We start from the raw sequence: 23,554 nt of genomic DNA on the forward strand, positions 1-23,554 counted from the left end.
AATATAACAAACTAATCTGTAATTACGTGTATCTTGATCAATGTCACCCTTCTATCATTCTCACTCATCTTTCCCAGCTCCACACTATCCCTAAAGATATGTGGTCTAGATATGTTTTTTTCCTAAAGCCTTCTTTAAAAGGAAGAAGGGGGAGGTGGGGGTGGGGGTGAAAAATCAACCAGGACCAATAGTTAGTCTTGAAAGGATAACTGGTAAAGTTGAGAAAACCTGAGACCTAGAACAGGCGGAAAGTTAGTAGGAGAAAGGCAAATTCTTCTCGAAAAAGATATTTGGGGGCAGGAAAGGAAGCTCAAGAAGCTGCTCATTATTGCTGGCTACTTAGGTCACAAAGTTATTGGGGTTGAGGATGGGGAAGGTTGAGGAGCTCTGTTCAGTTAGTGCACACCCAACAAATTAAGAGCTCAGTCCTGCAAGAGCCCACAAGCTGAGAGTGGCAAGTCATGAAATCCACAAGTTACTCACAACATGTGGCTGGTTTGACTACAAATTGAACATTCCCCCACAACTCTCTGCTCCGGTTTGCTGATTTGCTAGGGAGGTTCACTGAGCCCTTGAAATCAGGTTTCTTGCGACTGCTAATTTAGGGCCTGTGATCGGTTAATAGATACAAACAAGCAGCCAGGTGGACGGATAATAGGGAGGAGTTTGCAGCAGGTTTCTGGAAGTTAGGTGCAAGTTCTCAGCAGGTAGAGGTGTGTGCCAGTCTGAAAGTTCTCTAAACTAAATAGTCCAGGCATTTTCCCTGAGACTTTCTCTCATAGGTATGGTCAAGCATTGACTCAATCTTTAGCTTTATTTTCCTCCCCAGAGGATGGGTATAGCGATGCTGTACATTCTAAGCTTCTAATCATGTCTTGGTCTTCCTGACAACATACAGGAGTCCAGCAAATGTTATCTCCTCAGAACGAAGCATTCTCTTGTCATTCATGATATCAAAAGCATAGCGGCTCTGATTGAAAGTAGCACAACTATCAAGATCCTAAAAGGATTAGCAGATCTGTGCCAGCAATTAAGGGGAGAGGTTGTCTGTTTGTATCTATCTATCTATCTATCTATCTATCTATCTATCTATCTATCTATCTATCTATCTATCTATCTATCTATCTATCATCTGCCTTTTATATTTGTAGTATCTTGGTAAGGCCAAGCAAATTGTCTTGAATTAGTTTTATACATATTGTCCACCTGGTCTAAATATTTGCCTTCCTAGTCCTTCCAGCTTTCATGGTTCTTTCACTGTTTGTGGCCTAAAACCCTTATCCTCTGTGACCTGACCCTCCTTCCCCTCCCTAGATCTCAAAACATTTGTTCTTTAGTGGCTATGATATTCTTGTTGACCTTTATGATGTTCTGTACTTCTTTTATTTCCTAAGTGGATTTATTTTAATGGCTTGCCTTTTATTCGTATTTTCCATCATCTTCTGTTCTTGAATTGGGAGGTCGCATTTCAGAATATGCCTGCCCATGGTTTGTTTGGGGTTGTTTGTTTGTTTTTCTGTTGATCTCAAAGCAAGCTTCTTCCTCTCTGCATGAAATTCCAAACAGGATTGTTTCCAAAGATAATTGTGATCTTGGTTATAAAAAGCGAACTTGTAAACTTGTACTCACAACATATTTGTAGGGAAATATGCTTTACTAGTTCTTTATGTGAAGCTCCATTGGACAATTAGTGTTCTATTCTTCAGCTACCATTTCAAAGCTAGCTCATGTGTCTTTGTTGTTATATGGAAAAATGATTAGCAATCATACACAGTGTTTTGTAGCAAAGAGAATCAAAGGAAGCTCTTTGGTAAAAATCTTCTTGGTTCTGACCACCCTACTTTTATAGAACTGCCTTCCTTCAACAGCAACAGCATATGTAACATTCTTCTGGTTAGCCATTGGCTGCTTTTCTAATTATATCTGGGTTTTTCATGTGTATAACACTGTTTGTTCTGGCTGGAAAGTGTCTTTAATATTTGGTTGGCTTTTATAGCTTATCTATTTCATTTTCTTCTTCCTGCAAATTCTATACATTGTTTTAATTGGTCACCTTTCTTAAAAAGCCTTATGTTGCTGCTTGAGGATTTAAAACAAAATACAAAAACCAAGCATGGGAAATATGAACTAAGTGGCTGAACCTTAGGTTGGTATTATTATAATTGTTATTTCTAAAAGATTTTTTTCCTTTTTAATCTAAGCTTCATGTGAGCATTAATCCTTTATATTTTATAGTGCTTTATACCCATCACAAGTAGCTAACAGAATCAGGTAAACAGTCACCAGGCAGGAAAAATAGTTGTTAGCTTTTGGTTTAAGAACACAGTCAACCAAGAGTGAACAAGGATTTTTTCGCACCACTCATTTCAAGTCCATTATGCTAATTTATTGAATTCAGAATCAATTAACCAAATCCCAATTTTTATGGCCTCTGAGAGAAAATGTTTCTCTTCCTCTGCAAATTACTAAAGATACAATCTAGAGCCATGCAACTTAAAAACCAAACACAGTTTTGTCTATTGAATTTACAATCAGTTAATTAAAACAGTTCTGTCTTCTATATAGTTTTTGGCCTATGAACCACCATACCCATTTATTTTTAAGACAAGATCTGCTAACTTTTTACATGGGCTGGTTTAGAACCACAAATTCTCAATCTCCATCTTCAAAGTAGCTGGGATTATAGGTTTATCCCACGATCCCCAGCCTTCAAATCTTAACTATTTTAACGCCTCTGCTAACCCTGTGTTTGCTGGTATGAAGCATATATGTTAAAAAAAAAAAAAAGTAAAAAGGGCATATCTTTATTTTGATACTTTATTCCTGTTAAGCCAAAAACTAAAATGATAAAATAAATGAAATAAAATAACCACTTCAAAGTTAAAATCAGGACGTATCATGGAGCAGTACATTCACAATTACGTTGTTTGATCTCATCCTGTGTTTAGCACAGTTCCTCCTTCCCGTCTTTTACTCTTGAACTATGCTCACTGTTCGAGGCTGGGCAGCTTTTGTATGGCCCTGTAAAGTTAAAGGAAACATTTTAAAAAAGAGAGAGAGAAGCTTCATTTCTGCTCTCAAATGAGAGGCACAATTGAAATCTTTAGGAACCCGCATTGGTAACCCAAATGTCAGAAATCTGGAGGGGAATGTTGTGTCTCTATTTTGGGTTCCTGGATGGCTTTGAGCCCTAGCCCTGCTGGCTCACACTCATAACATTTATTTGAATATGGATTGTCATCCACCCTGTACATCGATACCAGATAGCTTCATAGAAGTCCAATTTTCTAATCCGGTGTGAGATGCAGAGTGGGACAAGATTTAAACTGTGTTAACCGTTAGGAAGCAACAGGGGGCCTGTCATCATTACTAAGTAAGAGCAAGAGGCAAAATTAAGGCCCACAATCTGTACAATCATTTGCATTAGACTCTCACATGTTCTGAGCTGAACGTGTATCTTATGTGTTTTCCCCAATGTTAGTGTGACCTGGAAGTAATATGTCATATGGATTCTGGTACATCAACCATCAGTAAAAGTTATTGTTAAGGGAAAGATCCATGTCAGTGATAGGTAGCTTTCAAAAGACATCCATGGGAGGCTGCCCTCAAAACATTCCCGTGCCAGGTTCTAGGCTCAGACTGAGAACTTAGATGTCCTCTTATTTCCATACCAGCTCGGAGTTGTATGTGGAAAGGATGGCAGAAGATGGTTGTCTCTAAATTTTCCCACCCCTTCCTCTAACCACCTCTCCTCTTTCCCTCTCTCTAGTTGTAGTACTAGGGTTTGAACTCAAGGCCTAGTGCTTGCCAAAGAGCAGTTTTATATTAGCCACACACCCCAATCCTTTTCATTTTTCAAATGAGGTCTTGCATTTATGCCCAGCCAGCCCCAGCCAGCCTAGACTATCATTCTCCCATTTATGCTTCCCATGTAGCTGGGATTATAGGCATGAATCTCCACCCCTAGTTTGTTTATCAAAACAGGGTCTTACCATTCTGGGGGGAGGATGTGTCTCTTGCTAGCCTCCAACCACAGTCCTCCTGATCTGTTCTTCCCAAGAGGGATGAGCTACTGTATCTGGACAATTTCTGTTGTCTCAGGCTCTCTCACTTCTGTCTGGTACTGTTAAAGAGATCTGGGGATGCTACATCCCACCTCTAACAATGATTTTTTTTTCTCAGTCATGGGGTCTGAACTCTGGGCCTGAGTGCTATCCCTCAGCTCTTTAGCTCAAGGTTAGTGCTTGAGCCACAGCTCCACTTCTGGCTTTTTCTGCTTATGTGGTGCTGAGGAATCGAACCTAGGGCCTCGTTACTACCTTCCAAGCCCTAACAGAATGATTCTTAAGTTTACTTATTAAGGTGGGGTTGGGGGAAGATGTCTAGCCTACAAGCTATATAAGGCCTGTGAAGTAATTTAGTATGTGACAAGACAGATACACATGATTCTCGAATATTTCTCTGCTTATCAGAAGCTTCTCTTTCACCACTTGTGGCCATCTGCCTATATTGATATTCTTTATAACCTCTGATGTTATAATATCCAAATGGCCTTTGTCAGAAAAATCACAAAGTTTCCTCATCCTGTATCCCAGGCAGGCTACAAGGCTAGGCTTTTCCCTTAACAAAATAGTTTTTTTTTTTAAAGAACTGGGGTTTGAACTTAGGAGTCCTGCATTTCTTAGGGGGGGGTACTTAACACTGAGCCATGCCTTCAGCCCTTTTTTGCACTAGCTAATTTATGCATAGGTTTTGCTTCTTCCCCAGGCCCAGATAGGACTATGTTCCAAGTTCCTGTCATAGCTGGGGTTACAGGCACACACAAGTACAAACAGCTTTTGCTGTCAACTTTCCTTCCTGCACTTCCTGGAGCCTCAGTCCTTCCAGTCTCAGTCTTCCAAATAGCTGAGACGACAGGTGCGCATTATCGCACCCAGATACTGGTTAAGAAAAGCATCATGGGCTGAACTCAAAGCAGGATCCTGCCTTCTCAGCCTCCCAAGCAGCCAGGATTACAGGCATAATCTACTACACCTGGCCTACATGAAGCATTTTGAACTCTCTTATCACATCCTGATTTTTAAACCAGGTCCATGGGACCTGAAACTGGAGAGCTGCCATTCTTATCATTCTAGTTCCTAAAACCATACAAGACAGAGGAAATTATTATGGTACTCTCTGAACCTCTCCATTAGATCATGTGCTAAGGTAAATAAGGCTAATACAATGATGTCAGCCTGGTTTAGTTTTCAAACGCAGAGCTAGAGCCCAGTGAGAGATGGTTAGGAAAGCGCTGGTGACTTTACCCTCTAAAGACGCCCAGGTGAAAAGGGAAGTTGGATGAGACTCATGAATTCATTAGATGCAAAGGGCAGTGGCTCCAAAGCAATGCTTCTCACCTCTTCCTGTATGGAGAAGACAGGTATGCTCCCTGTTTTGTCATCTTAGGGACTGGCCTGGGAGCAGAAGTGGTCATCTACAATCTGAAAGAAAAGGAGTTGGGAGATAAAGGTAAAGTTTCTGGGCATCAAGAAAGACTTGGGGACAGGTGGACCCAGAGACAAGATAAGAACTCCACGCCACAGCTGCCCTACAACATAGAAAACCTGTTTTACCAGAGAAATTACTTAACCCCCGTGAATCACATACGTACTACCACTCTCGACCCTCACTCGATCAGCAGGAAGGGCAGGGCAACGGAGGAACCATGCCCCAACCTCAGAAGCCCTCTGGGACACAGATGGCAACTCCTTTGTGCAACTACTTAAAGACAAACAGAAAATTGAAAAGAAAAAGAATGAAATTCTCAATACCTATTCTTAATACCAAAGATATCTTTGGCCTAGGAAGGTAAGATTAAAAACTGGAAGGGCACTTGAGTGAGTCTGGAATAATAGGGTTTTTAGTGCTATTTACAAAAGCTAAAGGAGCAAAAGTCAACTGCAGGCTTAAAAAAACCATCACTGAAAATGTGCTCAAAGAAACTTAACAGGTAAGAAATAGAATTGCCAACATGAATGAAAATAGAATGATAAAAATCTATTGAAATTGCTTTTGGGGGGGGATTGATCTGAATACATTGTTCTATTTGTTCATGTTTCAATTTCCACTCCACCTGTTTGGTTTGATTTATCTTTCAATATTGAAGAGTAACTCAGCCCTTCTTTGTAGATATAATTCAGCATGAGTTCTTTTTCTTTGGTACATATACAGAAGAGTTGTGTGGTGCCACTACTACTCTGAAAAATCAAATTCCTTTGAGGAAACAAAACTATGATTATACTGCAATCAATTGTTTATTATATTCTGGTTGTTTGGGCAAACAACAACAAAACAAAACAAAAATCCATACCTCCTTCCTTCCTTCTTTCCTTTCTTCTTTCACACCCTACATCCTTAGGTCCCTCTAAGCTTAACCAGAATTTGATCTCTGGCTTCTTGCTAATCTTTCAAGATGACAAGCAGGCATCTTCTCAGGACTTTAGGATTTTTGTTGTTGGTGGTGGTGGTCATGGGGCTTGAACTCTGGGCCTGGGTGCTGTCCCTCAGCTCTTCAGCTCAAGGCTAGTGCCTCAAAGTGATTGAGTACTAACCTTGAGCAAAAGAGTGCAGGGAAAGTGCCCAGGCCCTGAGTGCCCAGGCCCTGAGTTCAACCCCATGGCTGACAAAAAAAAAATAAAAAAATATATACATATATATATATATATATATATATATATATCACTAATCTTTTCTCCTTTGCTACTCTTTTCTCCAAATCAGTTTGCATTTTATAGTTGAAAGACAATGCTACCTAGGGTGGCTGAATAGGGAGGAGTCACACACATCTATAGGACAGACATTGACATATGGCTGGTGGGTAATGGAGGCACAAATAGATTAAGTTCTGATAGGTGAGACCATTACTCCATCATGGTCAACAATTTTGCCTAAGGTTGGTCATGGGGGGAAATATCCACACCCCCCCCCCTGTATTTCTTTCCTGAGGACATTAAAAGTAAGAAATAGACACACAGTCTAATCACTGAGATTAGATATCCTGAGATCATGCCCAGTGGGGACAAGTTAAAATCTTTCTCCAGTTGTGGCTGTGATAATTGTTTCTTTTCTGGCCACATCATCTTTAACTTCTGGTTTGCTGACTCATTTCCTGTGTTTCACATTGTTCTTTTTCATCAGTTTTTTCACCTCATGGAGTTGTACATTAACTTGAGAATATTCTTATTTGCATAATGGTAGACCACCAGACGTTCAGATTTTAAATATAAGGCTACCTAAATAATCTTGTTCATCTAACTTCTAAACTACACTATTTTTGAAGTTTTCAAACCACTAGTGTTACAGCTAGCAGCCTGGCACATGCCTGTAATCCTAGCTACATGGGAGGCAGAAGCAAGGAGGAAGAGGATTGAAGGTCAACCCTAGGCAAACATGAGGCCCTATCAGCAAAACAAAATGAAATTGCTGGTAGGTCACTTATTTGTACTTTGGGATGGGATTGATGAGTGTGAGCTGAGGGAAGAGACTACACTCCTGTTCTTTGGCTGGAAACCAGTTTCTATACTGAAACACAACAAGCAAAGGAAATTGCTCATTTGAACAATTTTCTTGTAACACTCAGAGGGTTCACACTGAGTGTTATTTAAATTTGAGAAATGTTACATTCTAGATATGTTATTTTTGTGGTAGGCTATATTTGTTTAGTACTATAAATCCAGTTTAGTACTATACATGTTTGCTCAATAACTACTTTTTATTGCTGCTGCTGTTGTTGGCTGTGGGGCCAAGGTGATCTCCTTGAGTTGTTTTGCTCAATGCTAGCAGTCTACTACTTTAAGCCACACTACCACTTCCACTTCTGGTTTTCTGGTGGTTAACTGGAGATAAGAGAAAGTCTCTAGAGACTTTCCTTCCTGAACTGGCTTTGAACCTCAATCCTCAGCCTCCTGAGTGGCTAAGTGTACAGGTGTGAGTTACCAGCACCCATCTAACAACTACTTTTTTGTGTTTGGTACTACTGGAGTTTGAATACAGGTCCTTGTACTTGCAAGACACTTTTCTGTTGAGCCAGGTTTCCAGGCTTTTGAGGGATGGGGTCTTGCATTTCTTCCTAGGTCCATCTTTTGACTGTGCCCCTCCTATTTTAGGCTTCCCTCAGTAGCTGAGATGACAGGTACATACTACCATGCCCAGGTTTTTCCCACTGACATGGAGTCTCACAACTTTATTTTTGGCTCGGGATAACCTCAACCACCATTCTCCTAATCTCAGACTCTCAAACAGTTAAGATTACAGACATGAGCCACTGCAGCTGGCTTGAACAATTGCTATTCATTAGAGTTTGGGAATACAATGATGACTAAGACAATACTATCTCCAGAGATGTTTTCCTTTTGGCCACATCTTTCTCAAGTCTTTGAACCAGGACACCACATCAGTCTATCTTGAATGAGTGCATGCTAGCTCATTACTGGATTGGGCCCCAAACCAGAAACCTGTCCCCATCTGATCCCACATGCTCCCCAGTGACCCCAGTGGGAATTTTAAGGGTGTATCTGAGCAGAATGTTGCTCACTCTTATTTGTATTCCTTCTGTGCCTCAGCACATGGACGCAAGCAGTTCGATGCTTATCTCTCTTCAGGCTTTAACATGCTGGTGCCTACTGTTGTGGAACTGGCAGGAACATTGGAAGCACATGGTTCTTCAAAATGAGATAAGAAGCTAGAAGACACATAAATTATTAGATCTAAAAGGAATACATGGTGGTTATCCAGTCACCACATTCTAGAACTTAGATACAATGGAATTCTATGCTTCCATCAGAAAGAATGGTATCGTTCTATTCTTAAGAAAATGGAAAGACTTGAAAAAAAAAACGATACTAAGTAAGCCAGACCCAAAGAAACATCAACTGTATGTTTTCCCTCCTTTGTAATAATTAGAATGTGCCTATAAATCTACAAGTAAATCCAATGGAAAGTAAAAGGCAAATAATTACACTTGGACATGATTAATTAAACAGCAGCCTGAACATTCACACAGTGAGAACAAAGGAGGATATTCTTAGGAGAAGATCACAAGAGCACAATCGCTGTGTACATATAATCATATAAAATGATGCTTATCAAAATGAACTACAAGAAATGGAAGCAAGAGGTTTTATATTGCACTGTTTGTAGATGTTTTTCTTCCTTTTTTTCCTTTGGTTGATTCTCTTCTGTCATTTTTAAAACATTTCTGTATCCTTTGTCTTGTATATCAGTTTATCTGATTTGGGGAGGGGAAGAGGGAAGCACTGAAATGGTGGGACAAAGGGTGAACCAATTCAGCAGTGAAACCTACTAGGCTATATTGGAAATGAACTATACAGCTTGGGGGGAGGGAAACTGGGAAGGGAAAAACTGGGAGAGAATGAGGAAGGGGGTGACACTGTTCAAAAAGGAAATCTACTCATTACCTGACTTACTCTGTAACCCTTCCTTACATCACCTTTACAATAAAATTTATCAAATTAAAAACCTTGATTTTACTGATACTCTAACATTGGTGAGGCTATTGTACATTACTCAGGGAGGCCTAGTGACATTGGCCAGGGTCACCTAGCTGGGAGTGGTTTAGGCAAAACTGGGTATTACATCTTCTACTCTTGTTTTTCTGATTAAGGGTGTCTGATGTTTTTGATCCTCGATTTCAGTAATGTGGCAAGCCATGGTTATATACTGTGTAGAGAGGTCTCAGCTTTGGCAATATGATTTTCTTAAAAGCAAGAAAGGGTCGATAAAGAACTATGAAAATAATTTGTTATGAATAAAGGTGACTATTACCACCTCTTAGGGATTCTTTTTCCTCATTTGACTTTCACAAGTTCAAATTCATTCATTCATTTCTCAGATGTACTGTATGAAGGTATTTAGGATTAGTACTCCTAAATTCTGACATTGTCATGCATCCCTCTACAAAATCCTGCTCTTGGGGAGAGAGGGAGGTGGTGAGGGTTAAAAAACAGGAAAAGACAAGCTGCCAGCATTACAGTTTTAGCCAGTTAATTATAATTGTGTCCAAGTGAAGTTTTCAACCAACAGAACTTAATAGCATTTTTTTAGCAAGAAGAGAATCTTAGAACCCATTAAGTCAAAAGTTGAGAGAAAGGAGACTAGCTAAAAAACCATCCTCTGTAGAAAGATAAGATGCTAATTTTTAGAGGCACTCAGCAGTTAGAAAATCAATTTTTCTAAACATTGAGAATTATTGAGTGGCTAGAAAAGCATCTTACTCTATGAAATATAGTCATTGTTTAGTGCCTTTCCATTTTATTTACTATTTAAAGCATACAACAGCTAGTTAACCAACTACTTATAAAATATATTTAATGTTTAGAGGCACTCAGTGTGGTTATAAAATGATTTTAAGGGTATACAAAAATGGTATGTTAACCACATTTCATGAACTATGGTTCCCTCTGGAAAAACAAAAACATTTTCCCTGGCATCCTGCGGCATCTCATCCTGAAGTTTGTAAATGGCCCACACTGCTCAAACCGGCTGCCTTGCTGGCTTTTGATGCCAGCCACTTTAGCACACACACCAGATAGATCAATATAACCCCTACATAAGTGATAGAGCACTGTGCACTCAAAGGCTGTTAGATTCGCTAATAAAGAATGGCTTGACAGCTGCAGTGAAATTAAGCAGCATGCAAAAAAAAAGAAACAGAAACCAACCCAGTGAAGAGGCTGGAGGGCTGCAGACTTTCCTCAGTTTATGGTGAATTGATGGGTGTACTGTGACACAAGACACATTGAGATGTGACTTGGCCCCTGCCATGGGTATGTTAGCAAGTTTATGGCCTATGAAAATATGGGGGGCGTCTAACACTGGATGGGCTAAGGATGGAGCCTTTATCCAAAGGAACCTGCTACACATCATCATGACAAGGGAGACATAAGGGAACTCAGCTCAAGCTTAACAGTGAGGGAATGTTCGACCATATGTATTTCCAGGCAATAGCCTGCTTCTGTGAAAACACCGCTATCACCACGTGCTAATCTGTATTTTTCATTATTGAAATTCTGTATCACTGGATCTTTAGGAAATCGATGTGAATGTGACTTTCAGACTTTTTGGTTTATCTCATAACGTTGAATATGTAATGATGTTTGGCTTATATTAACAGGCTCTTGCTACATGCAGCCTGGCAAAAGGGTCTCTAGCCCAAGACTATGCCACGTTCAAGCCAGAGAAAGGGACATAAAGACAAAGACTGAGAGAAGTCTAGTGCAAACGCATTCTTCAGCATATAAAGTGTAATATTTCTAGTGAAGTTAATCAATGTAAATTTCTAGTCAAGGACAAGTGATGTGTAAGGAGACCCACTTTTAACCAAAGGTTTTAAAAATGCATAAACTATGAAAGTGGAGAAGATTAAAAGAATAAAAATCCAGGCATTGGTGCCTCATGCCCATAATCCTAGCTATTTAGGAGGCTGAAATCTGAGAATCTGAGTTGAAAGTCAGCCAGGGCAGAAAACTCCTTGAGTCTCTTATCTCCAATTAACCACTACAGATCCAGAAATGGAACTATGGCTCAAGTGGTACAGTGCTAGCCTTGAGCAAAAGAGATCAGCATAACCAAATAGAAAGCCAGAAACAGTGTTCACAAATAGCTGATCTTTGGCAAAGGAGCAGCGGCAATACAATAAACAGTGCTAGCACTAGATATCCAAGTGTGAAACAATATTTAAAATAATATAAACACAGGCTTCACAGCCTTTAGAAAACCTGCAATACACTAATAACAGGCTATATTTCAATGTATGCAAAGCAGCATGAACTCATTCATTGTTGGTGGGAATACGAATAGTGCAGTAACTTTAAAAGACAATTTCTGCAGTTAATTTTCTTTTTCTTTTATTTAAAAAAAATTTCCAGTGATGGGGAATGAACTAATTCTCAGGCATGACAGGCAAGATACAGGTTCAGCCTGTCAGTCTCACAAAACTGAACATACTCAAACCACACAAGTTAGCAATAAAGTCCTTGATATTTCCCAAATGAACTGAAAACTTATGTCCATGCAAAAACATGAACGCTTGCACACAAATAGTTGCAATAACTTTATTCATAACTGCCAAAAGCTGGAAAAAAACCAGCGAGTCTCCCAGTAGGTGAGCAGACCAATAAACAATGGTACCTGCAGACAATAGAATATTATTCAGTGTTTAAAAAAATGAAGTATCAAGCTATGAAAAGACATAAAGGAAACCTTAATGCTTATTATTAAGTGAAATAATCCAATCTAAAGGAGTATATACTGCATGACTACATAATTTTCTAGAATAACAATTAAAATAGCTATGGATCCATGGTTTATCAGAAAGGGAAAGGGAAAGATAAAATGGTTTGTTAACATAGGTTCCCCAAGTGTAACAAATGTGCCATCCGTTGCTGGAGAATGTTTGTGCCTGTACTGAATCAGGGAGCTTACGGGAACTTTTCTGGCAACTTTTCAGGCAATTCTGCTGTGAACTTAAAATAGCTCTAAAAATACAGTCTAATTTTTTTTTTTTTACTTTTGATGGACTTGAGGATAAAGATGGTAATATTTCAAGCAAGGAATAAAAACCCCTATTTAAAAGAACACACACCTTTGTCACTGTTTTTGATTTCTGTCCCCTTTGTCTCGATTATAAGTTTATCTGATTTGGGGAAAGGAAGGAGAAGCACAAAAATGGAAGGCAAATGGTGAATTCAGCAGTGATACTCACTAGACACTACGTTGGAAATGAACTATACAACTTGGGGGGAGGGTGAAATTGGGAGGGGAAAAACTGGGAGAAAATGAGGGAGGGGTAACATTGTCCAAAAAGAAATGTACTTATTACCTGATGTATGTAACTGTAACTCCTTGTACATCCTCTTTACAATAAAATTTAAATGAAAGGAAACGAACACACATCAGTTAGGATGTGTTTCACACAAGTGACATAAGGAACTGTTACCACGGGGTGCAATTAATACTAATTTTTTGAATAATAAAAACACTAAGTATATAGTCTGCAAGGTAATTTGAAGCTTAAGTTCTATAAACATAGGCAAAATCTAAAATAGTGAAACTGAACTGAACAGAAAGTTTTGGAGAAATATTTTTCTTTGCTTTTGCTTTAGGAAGAATATCCAATTTTGTGTGAAGACTTCCATTCAGGTAAGACTTACTATTTTTCCCTTTTATGCCTTGTTTTATTCTTGTTCTTTTCCTTCTTTTTTTGTGCCAGTCCTGGGGCTTGAACTGCCCTGGCCTATTTTACACAGGGCTAGTGTTCTACCTTTTGAGCCACAGCTCCCGTTCTGGACTTTTGCTGGTTAACCGGACACCAATCTTAAAGACTTTCCTGCCTGGGCTGGCTTAGAGCCATGATCCTCAGATCTCAATTTCCTGGGTAACTAGAATTACAGGAGTACACCACTGTACCCAGCACTTTTTTGCATTTATGCATAAATGCAAAGTGTATGGCAAATTGTGTTCAGTCTGAGTCTCCTCCCTAAGATGTGGTGTGAAAGTTCTAGCAAAAAGGAACCTGTGAGGTTGTTCATTGCTGAGAATTGGTGAAAACAAGCCACTTAAAGGCACTGGTGGGTCAACACCTGTAATCTTAGTTACTCAAGAGCTAAGTTTGTAAGACTTTCTCTCCAATTAATCACAGAAGCCACATGCCACTTCTGGTAAAGCACTAGCCTTGAGCAAAAGTAGTTCAAGGGCAGCAGTCCAAGGCCAAGAGTTCAAGTCACAGGACTTGCAAAAAAAGACAGATAAAGAAAGAGAGGGGGAGGGAGGGAGGGAAGGAGAACAGAAGGAAGGAAGGCAGGAAGGAACTACATTAGAAGTGGAAATGTAGCTAAAGTTACATAGAGAGTGTCACCTGGACTGAAAAAGCCAATAACAGCACAAAGTCTAGCATTCAAGCCCCGGTATCGGTGTGAGTGCACGCGTGCACACACACCACCACCACCACCACACCATCACTCTGCCAAGTCCACTGAGTTGCTGAGGACCAAGTCCCTTTTGGAGTCAGGCTGGGTTAGAACCTGTTGGCAAAGGGACCGGCTGCTAAGGCCGTCGCCCTGACCACTTTGGATGGCATGCATAGGACTCATTAGGTTGCCGGGGAGGGTAAGGGGGAGCCCTTCTTCGGCCATGGCTCTCACTGGAGATTCTGCGGATGGGACCCAGTCTTGACTCGCAGAAAAACATGGCGCTGGCTTCTCTGGGGTAGTCCATTTGGCGTGTCGAGCTGGCGTCCCTGTGGTGTGGGTGGCGCGTGGAGGGGGCGTCCCTGTGGTGTGGGTGGCGCGTGGAGCTGGCGTCCCTGTGGTGTGGGTGGTGCGTGGAGCTGGCGTCCCTGTGGTGAGGATGGCTGGTAGAGGGGGCGTCCCTGTGGTGTGGCTGGCGCCTCGAGGGGGCGTCCCTGTGATCTGGCTGGCGCAGGGAGGTGGTGTCCCTGGGGTGTGGCTGGCACATCGCGGGTGGACACCGGTGGCGAGCTTGGCGTGGTGGGTTGGAGGGCAAACGTGGGTCTCGGTGGTGAGGGCGGTGGTAGGTCTGGACGGGGATCTGAGCGCGATAGGGGGGCTCAGCCCTCCGTGGGGAGCGGCAGGGCGGGGCAGCAGGTGGGTGCCAGGGCAAGGGCAGTGGGCGCGGGTCCCCTCTTCTGCCCTGGGACTGTCTCCTGTCCCTCGTGTCTGAATGTCTGTCACTGTGGGCATCCGCGATCCACCTGCCTACGGGGTCTGGGCTGCGGAGGACCACGCCCCAGGCGTCCGCCACGTGGGCCAGCAGCAGCTGGGAAAGGTGTCGGTGCGCCACCTCGTCCCAGTGGACGCCGTCTGGCTGCCGGTGCTGGGCGGCCCGTCGGAAGTGGAAGTGGAGATCGAGCACATCGAAGCCGTATCTGCCCGCCACGGTGGAACTGTAGAAATTGGCCTCCATCACGTCTTCCCCCAGATGAGGGGGGCAGCGGAAACCTGCGAACGGGGGAAACCCCCCCGAGACGGTGTCGGCCACGGGCATGGCCGTGTTCCACACGAGGAGGCAGGATTCGGGCAGCGTGCGTTGCAGATGCCCGAAGAGGCTCTCCAGGTCCTGCGGGTAGCGCCTGCGGAAGTGGCGGCCATACCTGAACAGATCCCCGAGGCAGGAGTTGAGGATGAGCAGGTCGGGGGTCGGGGGGCCCCGCCGGAGCCGGTCGAGGAGCCGGCGGGCGTAGGCCGAGTAGGCCCGGGTGAGGAAGTAGAAGCGCACCAGGTGGTGGCCGGTGCGGAACTGGCGCACCTCGCGGTAGCGCGCCCGGGGGGCCCCGGGGGGCGCGGGCAGCCGGGGCCGGGCGCCGCCGCCGCCCCAGCGGCCGCGCTCCAGCAGCGTGTCCCGCTCGAAGCTCGGCTCGCCCTTGGCCTGCAGCTGGTGGGGGGACAGCAGGCAGTCCTTCTGCAGCAGCAGCACCAGGTCCTTGTACACGGCCCGCTGGATGGAGTCCCCCATGATGACCACGAACTTGTTGTGCAGCAGCTGCCGGACCTCGCGCGCTCGCAGGTGGACCGTGCTGGGAGAGGTTCGCCTGGAGAGGTTCGCCTCCATGCCGACCCTGTCCCGGGGGGATGAAGAAGCGGGGAGGGGGGGGGGCGTAGCAGGGTGTCGGGGGTCAGAGAAGAGCCGGGGGGAAGGACGCGAGCTCACTGGGAAGAGGAGAGGCACGCACAGGTGGGAGGAAGGAGAGAAACAAAATGGGGGCTGGAGATGGTGGAACCATTTGGCTCCAACTGCGCAGGCTCCTGCGAGATCCAGGGCGCCACCTAGCGGAGGGGAGGCAGGAAACCTGCCAGGTGGTGTGGGCATCGCTCAGCCCCGCCCCCTGGGGGCGTGGCGAGTCTGAGTGACTCCACCCCTGGGGATGTGGGTACCACCCTACGTGGCCCTGCTCTTGAGGATGGGGCGGGGTCTTCTGTGAGGCCCCGCCCCTGCGGGTGTGGGGCCCCCTGGCGGTGTGGGCCCCCCCACACCCCGTGCAGAGCCCCTCTCTCCAGATGGGAGCCCCATGCATAATGGGGGTGCTGCCCCTGTTGACACGCACATCTACACACACATGAAAACAGGAATCCCAGGCCACGTGTGCTCAGGGCTCAGCCTGCAGGGTGGCGTTGTCTGTCCAGTCATCGCGGCAGTGGGGTGGAGGCCCCTTTTGCACGTCTTTGCTGTGTGTGCACGTTCCATTTCCGTGGAGAAATTCTTCTTTGTTAGCTTGGAGAACGTCCTGCAAGCCCAGCCCCGTAGTCTTGGCAGCTGGGTGGATGTTCCCATGGTGGCAGGCTCCTGCTAGCCTGGCTACTGTTGCTGCTGCTGCTTGGGCTTCCTGATCTTCCCAGTGGATGGTGTGGGGCCTTTGCAAATACCCTAAGGCTCAACACTTCATTTCCTCTTATACTTGTCCAATGTGCATTGTGTCCCTGTGCCCTTGTGAGAAATGATCCAGAGAGATCCCCGTGTACCCTTTGACCGCTTTCCTTCGTGGTTGACATTTGGGAGAGCGGTGGTCCCCAGGTAGATCTCATTTCCTCATGGCAAGGATCCTTGTCCTCAATGGCTCACCTCTCCCCCACCCCGGTCCACAATGCCAGCCCCCCACTGAGTTATTCCCCCTCCCCCTTAACAGAATTTTAGCACTTAAGGGATTTGAACATTTCAGGGATTCCACATGAATGGAATTGTATAGTAAGTAAGCATGGGTGTGGGGCCAGGGTCAGCTTTTTCAATTTTTCTTCAGCAGTATTTTCTGGAAACTCCTCAATTTTGTCCACTTTATAAACTTTATTAAAGGCGCTGTGAACCTTTTCCTACACCAATGATGTGTACATTGAGATTTTCATTTCTCTTGAATAACCAGGTACCCTCCCCTCCTCTCTTCTGGAACGGGGCTTTGAACTCGGGGACACTTACTAGCCCAGATTTCTACCACTGGATTGATCCCCTGTTTCTAGTGGTAATTTTCAAGGCAGATTCAAACTTTTCTGTCTGTTGCTGGCTTTGAATATTGGTCTTTCTGTTTTCACTCCTCCCATATATATATGAGAGCATATTCTGGATGTGTGAATGGAATCCTTTATATACTTGATCAAGCAAGTCTACTCTTTTGTTTAGGGTTGTTACCTTTGATCTTATGGCCTAAATCTCAGTTATCACTTTTTCTGATATTTACAAAGGAGTCATGCAAGAGGAAGAAATCTTACCTTCTTTAGTGCAACTCTATAGTTAAATTGTATGATACTCTTGCCCCATCTAGTTTTTTTTTTTTGTAGTAATTAGCCTTTAACAAACCTTGTGTGTTCAACCCCCTAGTAATTAGACTTTGACGACCTTGTGTATTCAACCCTTCTATTTAGAATTTTAGGGGCTATATTTTCTGAATTTTTTTCCCCCAATGATCAGATAGGTGTCTTTTCTAGAATTTTATCAAATTACCATCAGAAGCTCCTTATTTCTCCAGGACTGTAATTTTAATTTATTTTTTTCTGAGTTCAGGATAAACCAGAAACATGCATCCTGAATTGAATAACATCTGTTCAATTTTGGATTGTGTACACAAAATGCCTTGCACAATTAGCATCACCTTGCTAAATCTGCTTCTCTAAATGGTACTTGGTGGCCCAAAAGGTGGGAAAATCCACTGATTTCTAAAGTAATTCTCACCATATTACAATAAATGACTGGACCTTTTATTGGAAAGTTAAAAATCTTAGGATGTTAGCATATTATGTTAACAGAAAATTATTTTAATCATCCTTTCAACTGATCTTCCAAATATACCCAAGTCCTTTAGTTACTCACATTTCCACACACACACACACACATACACACATACACATACACACACACACACACACACAGGCAAAAACAAAAACAAAAATGTTAATCTAATAAACTATTTGTGTTAATGTATGATTTAGGCCTATATGCCAATATTCTTTGTTTTTGTTTTTGTTTTGTTGTTGTTTTTGTACCAGTACTAGGTCTTGAACTCAGGGCCTGACCACTGTCCTTTAACTTTTTAACTCAAGGCTGGAGCTCTACCATTTGAGCCACAGCTCCATTTCTGGCTTTTTGGTGCTTAATTGGGGACAAGAATATCACAGACTTTCCTAACCTAATGGCTTTAAACCACAATTCTCAGATCTCAGCCTCCTAAGTAGCTAGAATTATAGGAGTAAGCCACTGGTGCCCAGCAATAATAAAGTTTTTTTTTGGCTTCTTGTTAACTTTGAAGCTTGGAGAATGACACTACTTACTTTTCTCTGACCAAAAGCAGATGTTACTATCAGTTAGATAATGTCAGAATATCCTGATTCCTGTCATAAAATACACATTTCCATTTAAATATAAAGATTTATATTTGTTAACTTAATGAAGAGGATGATGTAGATGAAGGGAAGACAGAACTTTCTTGACATAAGTAGAGGCTATAAATAAATAGATGTGGCTCCTTTACTCCAAGAAATCACCTAGGACTATAAAAACAGATATGAGCCAAAATATTATGAAATATTAGATGGGGAAAGACATGTATACTGTATATAAGATATATAGAAGTAGTAGTTTCAAATAAAGCCTTAAGTGCTACAGACAGTCTGTTTTTAAATTTCACTGTAACTTTTCTTTACTATTACTTTAGTTATACTCTTACTTCAGGTTTAGAAGTTGAAATTATTCTGGGTTTAAGAGTTAAGAGATGGAGGGGAGGGAGGCAAATGAGTGGAGAGAGGAAGGGAGGTTAAATACAGTTACAATATTCAAGATATATATATATATTATAGATAGATAGATAGATAGATAGATAGATAGATAGATAGATAGATAGATGGAACTAGGTAAGTTGAGGGGTTGAATGGCCTTGAGAAAGATTGTGGAAGACATTGATCGAGATTTTTTGTACACACAAACTGACTTGTTAAATTGAAACCACTCTGTACCATTCTTAAAAGATAACAGAAAAGACTTAAAGAGGAAACCATATGAAGGTGGTAACTAGCATATGGAAGAAAACTTAGGGCCTTAAGAAGGGGCTGATTAAGACTTAGAGAAGTCATTGCAATGAAAAGATAAACTTGACCAGAAGGGCCTTTCCTGACCATCCTATCCATTGTTAAATCCCACACCTGCTTTATTTTTCTTGATGAAATTGATAACTGCCTGACATTTTATTATTGGATTATCATTATATTATTCTGTAAGACTTGTCTAAAAAAATAGCTTGCTTCTATTTCTTGATGTATCCTCACATTTGGGATGATGTTAGGTAAGGTCCATAGCTGGTTCTCAATAAATGTTTGTGAAATGAAAACATGAATGATAGAAACTCATTATTGTAAGAGATCTTTAAAAATTACTCTGCACACTCACCTAATGCTTGGATTGCCTACATTGCATGAATAGTAAGACTTATCTCGTCTGTGTTCTTATGTTCATTCTGGAAAACATTCTGCTTCCCCTGTCCTTTCTTTGATTTCTTTAAAGACTTTATCCACTCAGACATTAGAGGACCATGATGATGCTTCTTCCACATAACAATCTTGGTAATGTATTTGGATACAACTTGGGACCCCATTCATCTCCTGAACAGTCTCCCAAATATCTTCAATTACTAAGACTAAAGCATGATTTCCATTATGTGTTAGTGAATGGCTCAAGTAGATATAATGAAAGGAATAGGATTCCGAAGACTGTCACTGTGGCACAAGAATTTCTTTACATGGTGATAAAGTGGATCCCTGTGGAATTATGCCTCTGCCCTTCTAAAGGATCATGAGATTAGTGAGCTTTTGACAGCTGCATCCTCTGTTCTGGCAGATTTCGACTCTACACATGGAGTGGATGGCTGCGTGGGGGTGTGGGAAGCAAGAGTTCCCTCATCTTGTCACATGGATGGTTGACCTCATGCTTGTCTCTTTCTCTTTTGTTTGCTGATGAACCAGTAATATCAACACTGCCAAGTTCAAGTTGTCATTGACATCAGTTATTAAATCCAATCCAGTTTTTGTCATTGGTCCTAACTTATAAAGCTCTTCTCCATTCCAAGTTTACTCTTCTCAAAATCCATCACAATCCATATGTGACATTGAAGGTAAATCCTGTTCTCTAGGTGTGGATTGATGAACACAATCACAGATTTGGATTTTCACCTTTTTTGTTAATTAATGCTGCCTAAAATCTAATCTGCATTTTTGGAGGGTTCACCATGCTTGTGACTCACATTGACTTTCTCTTCCACTAAATATATGAGTCATTTTAATACATGGTAAAGGGTTGTCTTCCCTGTCCTAAACCTGTGCCTCTGGCTTTTAAAATTTGAGAACAAATCTGAAGACTTTATGTCAGATGAACTGTACTGTTCCTATTGACCAAGGTCTTTTTATTCTATTGCACCCGCCTGTCAAGACACTTCTGACTCTTTCATCTTGATGTTCAGTATCCATATCAGCAATCTAAAACTATGCCTGAGAAGCACCCCTTCTAGAATCGACAAACCAAAATGAAAAACACTAAGCTAGAAAGGAGCTGTGGTGCATGTATCCCCCCTTCCTCCTTCCAATTTGAATGTATCTGGAATTCAGTAGATTTTGATATCATTGTTTAATTTATTGTTGAGCTACATAATTATATTTGCTTTTGGAACATATTTTTCTGCATCCTGCCCAAGAGGAATAACTAGTACACTTTATCAGAGAAAGTCCTTATATACAAGAGGAATAGCTAGTACTATCAGATATCTTTCTAGAGAAAGTCCTTATATACAAGGCCTTCAGGTTTCATGGATGTAACAACATAACTTTGTAAAGGTATGAAGAATATTCTCCCTTCTTTTCCCAATCCATTTATCTTGGCCTTGCTTTGGTTCCCTGGAGGCTGTCCATCCGCCATATTAGCTGGGTTCCTAGGTCTTGTACTGGTATTTCCCTAAGTCTTTCTCCACAGCTGCAGAGAATCAATGTCAGTGTAAGTGACTCAGTTCTTCTATCAAAGGCTGAAATGTCCCTCCAGTGGACTCAAGAGACAGCTAATTTTTTTTTTCTACATTTCAAACACTTCTGCCTTCCTGTAGCTTCAAACCTAAATGTCAGAGAGACTTCTAACCTATATGATCCTATAGGTTGGTTTAAGGCTTTGTGTTCCCTGTCTTGAAATTCTTAATCATTCTTAACAAGGGGCCCTATGGAAGATACAGTCAGTGCTGTAATAGATGGTATTAGTTCCTTGTAGTAGTCACTTCAGTATCTGTTTACTATGAGCCTGACCCATGCTTCAATGAAGAGCCCCTTTCCCAAACACTCCTTAATTCCCTGCTTTGTTATGCGTGTCCTCTGCTCCATGCTCAGACTCTGACTAATACAGTAAGCACTAGAGATCATTACTTCTTTATTTGCTCCACACCTATTCCTTTGTATAAGAGATTCTCAAATCTTAGCTGAGATCAATGTAATACTTACATTGATCCTAACTTGTCCCATTTTTCAAAATTGGCTAATATTTGCTGGCATACAGTTTTTCCCCTTGTCATTTAATAGCCCCTCACAGGCCAGTGGCAATGTATGATTTAATGATCTAGTTTGTAGATTCTTTAGAAAGCCCTTGAGAAAATTCAGAAAAGTTTACCTAGTGTTTCAGTTTCATCTCATCTGTATGCTTGGTCTTCATTCAGTCCATTTAAGGCTTGTTTTCTCTTCCTCATCAGTGAAAGGGATCATTGACATACACAGAATATTTCCTTTCTTTGCCTTCTCCTTACTCTGGTTCAAAAGTTTAAAGGCTATTTTCCTTAACCTCCACTTACTTAGTATCTATTTTGTGCCAGCCTCCTGTACGAATTCCCTTTCCTGCCTTTTGGTGGATCATCTGACCATGCAGAAGGGACAAAGATATTAAAACACAAAGCCAGAGACAAAGTCAGCATTACTGCTGTAGCTATAAGAAGGAAGGATTCTGTATTGTTCTCCTATGGCTGGACTTTTGTCATTCTGGTTGGAGTTCTCAGAAGAGGCTTAGGGAATGGAGTGGATGTGGCAATATATGTTTGGATTATTCTACAGCAAAGTTTTAGAGGAGTCACAGAGAAGAATCTAGAAAGATGACAGATGTTAAGGAAGCAGCTGCAGCAGTGATGAGTGATGAGTAAAGACAAGAATTGAATCCAGTTCAGCTACATGTCTGCTTAAGACTTTGGTAACCTACTGGGTTTCTTTTTTAGTGCTTTCTTGATGATTATTGTACTACTACACATATCAGCTGCTCAGACCATCCATGAGAAGGAGCAGTGATGTCTGGATTTTATAGAGGTTCCATCAAAATCTGAGCTCAGCAACCACAATGCTTTCTTTAAAATATCTGGTCCCTCTCTTCCTCTGTGGCTTCATTATTTGCAATTGAGCAGTTCGAATTGCATTTATATGAACTCCTGCTATCATCGTCCAGGTCAGTATTTCCTGGCATTAAAAATAAAATGTTTATAAAAATAAATCAAACAAAAACCAAACACTAAAATCTAGTTCACTATTTCTTGCAGCCTTGTTCTATGGGATACTATTTGCGGCAGATTTTGTTTGTAGAAGACTAAAATCCAAATATTTTTTGAGACACATTTAGAAAAATGCTATTTGTTATTGTTTTTAGTTTATTTGGTGCTGTCAAAATAGAGTAATTTATAAGAAGATATATTTCTTAGATTTTTAGAGAGTGGAAGACCAGGGTTAAGGGGACAGCATGCAGGGTGTGGTACTTCTAGTCACATCATCGTATGGTAAAAAGGGAGAGGATATAGGAGGCAAGCTATTGAACTCCAGCAATCTCCAGCTGTTTCATAATTATCATGAATCCTCATGACCTAATCCTTATGCTATACCATGAAGACCCATCTTCCTGTGTTTAGTGGTAGAGACAAAGTTTCCAACTTATTTTATATTATTAATATCTTTATTGTGAAAATACCATACAGAGGGGTTACAATGACATGAGCAAGATAATGAGTACATTTCTTATCAAGCATTGTTGCCTCTTCCTTAGTTTCCCCTTCCCATCCCTGCCCTCCCAGCCCCTCCTCCCCTGCCAAAGTTGTAAAGTTCGTTTTTCAACATAATGTCTTGAACATCTCATTTTTGCACTGGGTCCACCTGTATCCCTATTTAAACAATTTGTTTTTTCTCCTTCCCCTCCCCAAATTATACCAACATCAAATGCAGTGAAAACAGGGGTTATATTTGCAATAACTAGTATATGTCTGAGACAAGTAGAAACGGTCAGATAAGTTGATGTTAGGTGAAATGAACCCCAAGATAAGGACTCAAATGGTTTTTCTTTCTTGCTCTTGTTTCTAACATATTTATAAGATGATTTTTTTGTTGCTTTGTATGTCCCTTCCCCTCCGTATAACCCCTGTTTTCACTTTTTGTTTGTTTGTTTGTTTTTGGTGCTACTCCTAGGGCTTGAACTCATGGCCTGGCATCTATCCCTGAGCTTTTGTGCT

The 23,554-nt window shown here is 41.7% G+C and overlaps 1 protein-coding gene and 2 long non-coding RNA genes across 3 annotated transcripts in view; 1 reads left to right on the top strand and 2 right to left on the bottom strand.

Moving 5' to 3' along the window:
- LOC138830976 (uncharacterized) overlaps positions 1-23,554 on the top strand; it is a 97,367-nt gene that overhangs the window by 37,636 nt on the left and 36,177 nt on the right. The window contains exon 3 of the long non-coding RNA XR_011373097.1: positions 13,164-13,200. This is a non-coding gene — a long non-coding RNA (uncharacterized lncRNA). The remainder of the gene's footprint in view (positions 1-13,163; positions 13,201-23,554) is intronic.
- On the bottom strand, positions 2,828-8,761 carry LOC138830939 (uncharacterized). The gene is made up of 3 exons (XR_011373087.1): positions 8,576-8,761; positions 5,400-5,483; positions 2,828-3,021 (listed from the first exon to the last, which is right to left on the bottom strand). It is a non-coding gene; the product is annotated as an uncharacterized lncRNA (long non-coding RNA).
- Positions 14,104-15,627, bottom strand: LOC138809090 (PC-esterase domain-containing protein 1B-like). The gene has a single exon (XM_069995510.1). It carries the CDS (start codon positions 15,625-15,627, stop codon positions 14,104-14,106), a length of 1,524 nt encoding a protein of 507 aa, XP_069851611.1.

This window comes from Dipodomys merriami, unplaced genomic scaffold (genome assembly GCF_024711535.1).
Source record: "Dipodomys merriami isolate MVZ:Mamm:240054 unplaced genomic scaffold, mDipMer1.0.p SCAF_1, whole genome shotgun sequence".
Classification (NCBI taxonomy): domain Eukaryota; kingdom Metazoa; phylum Chordata; class Mammalia; order Rodentia; family Heteromyidae; genus Dipodomys; species Dipodomys merriami.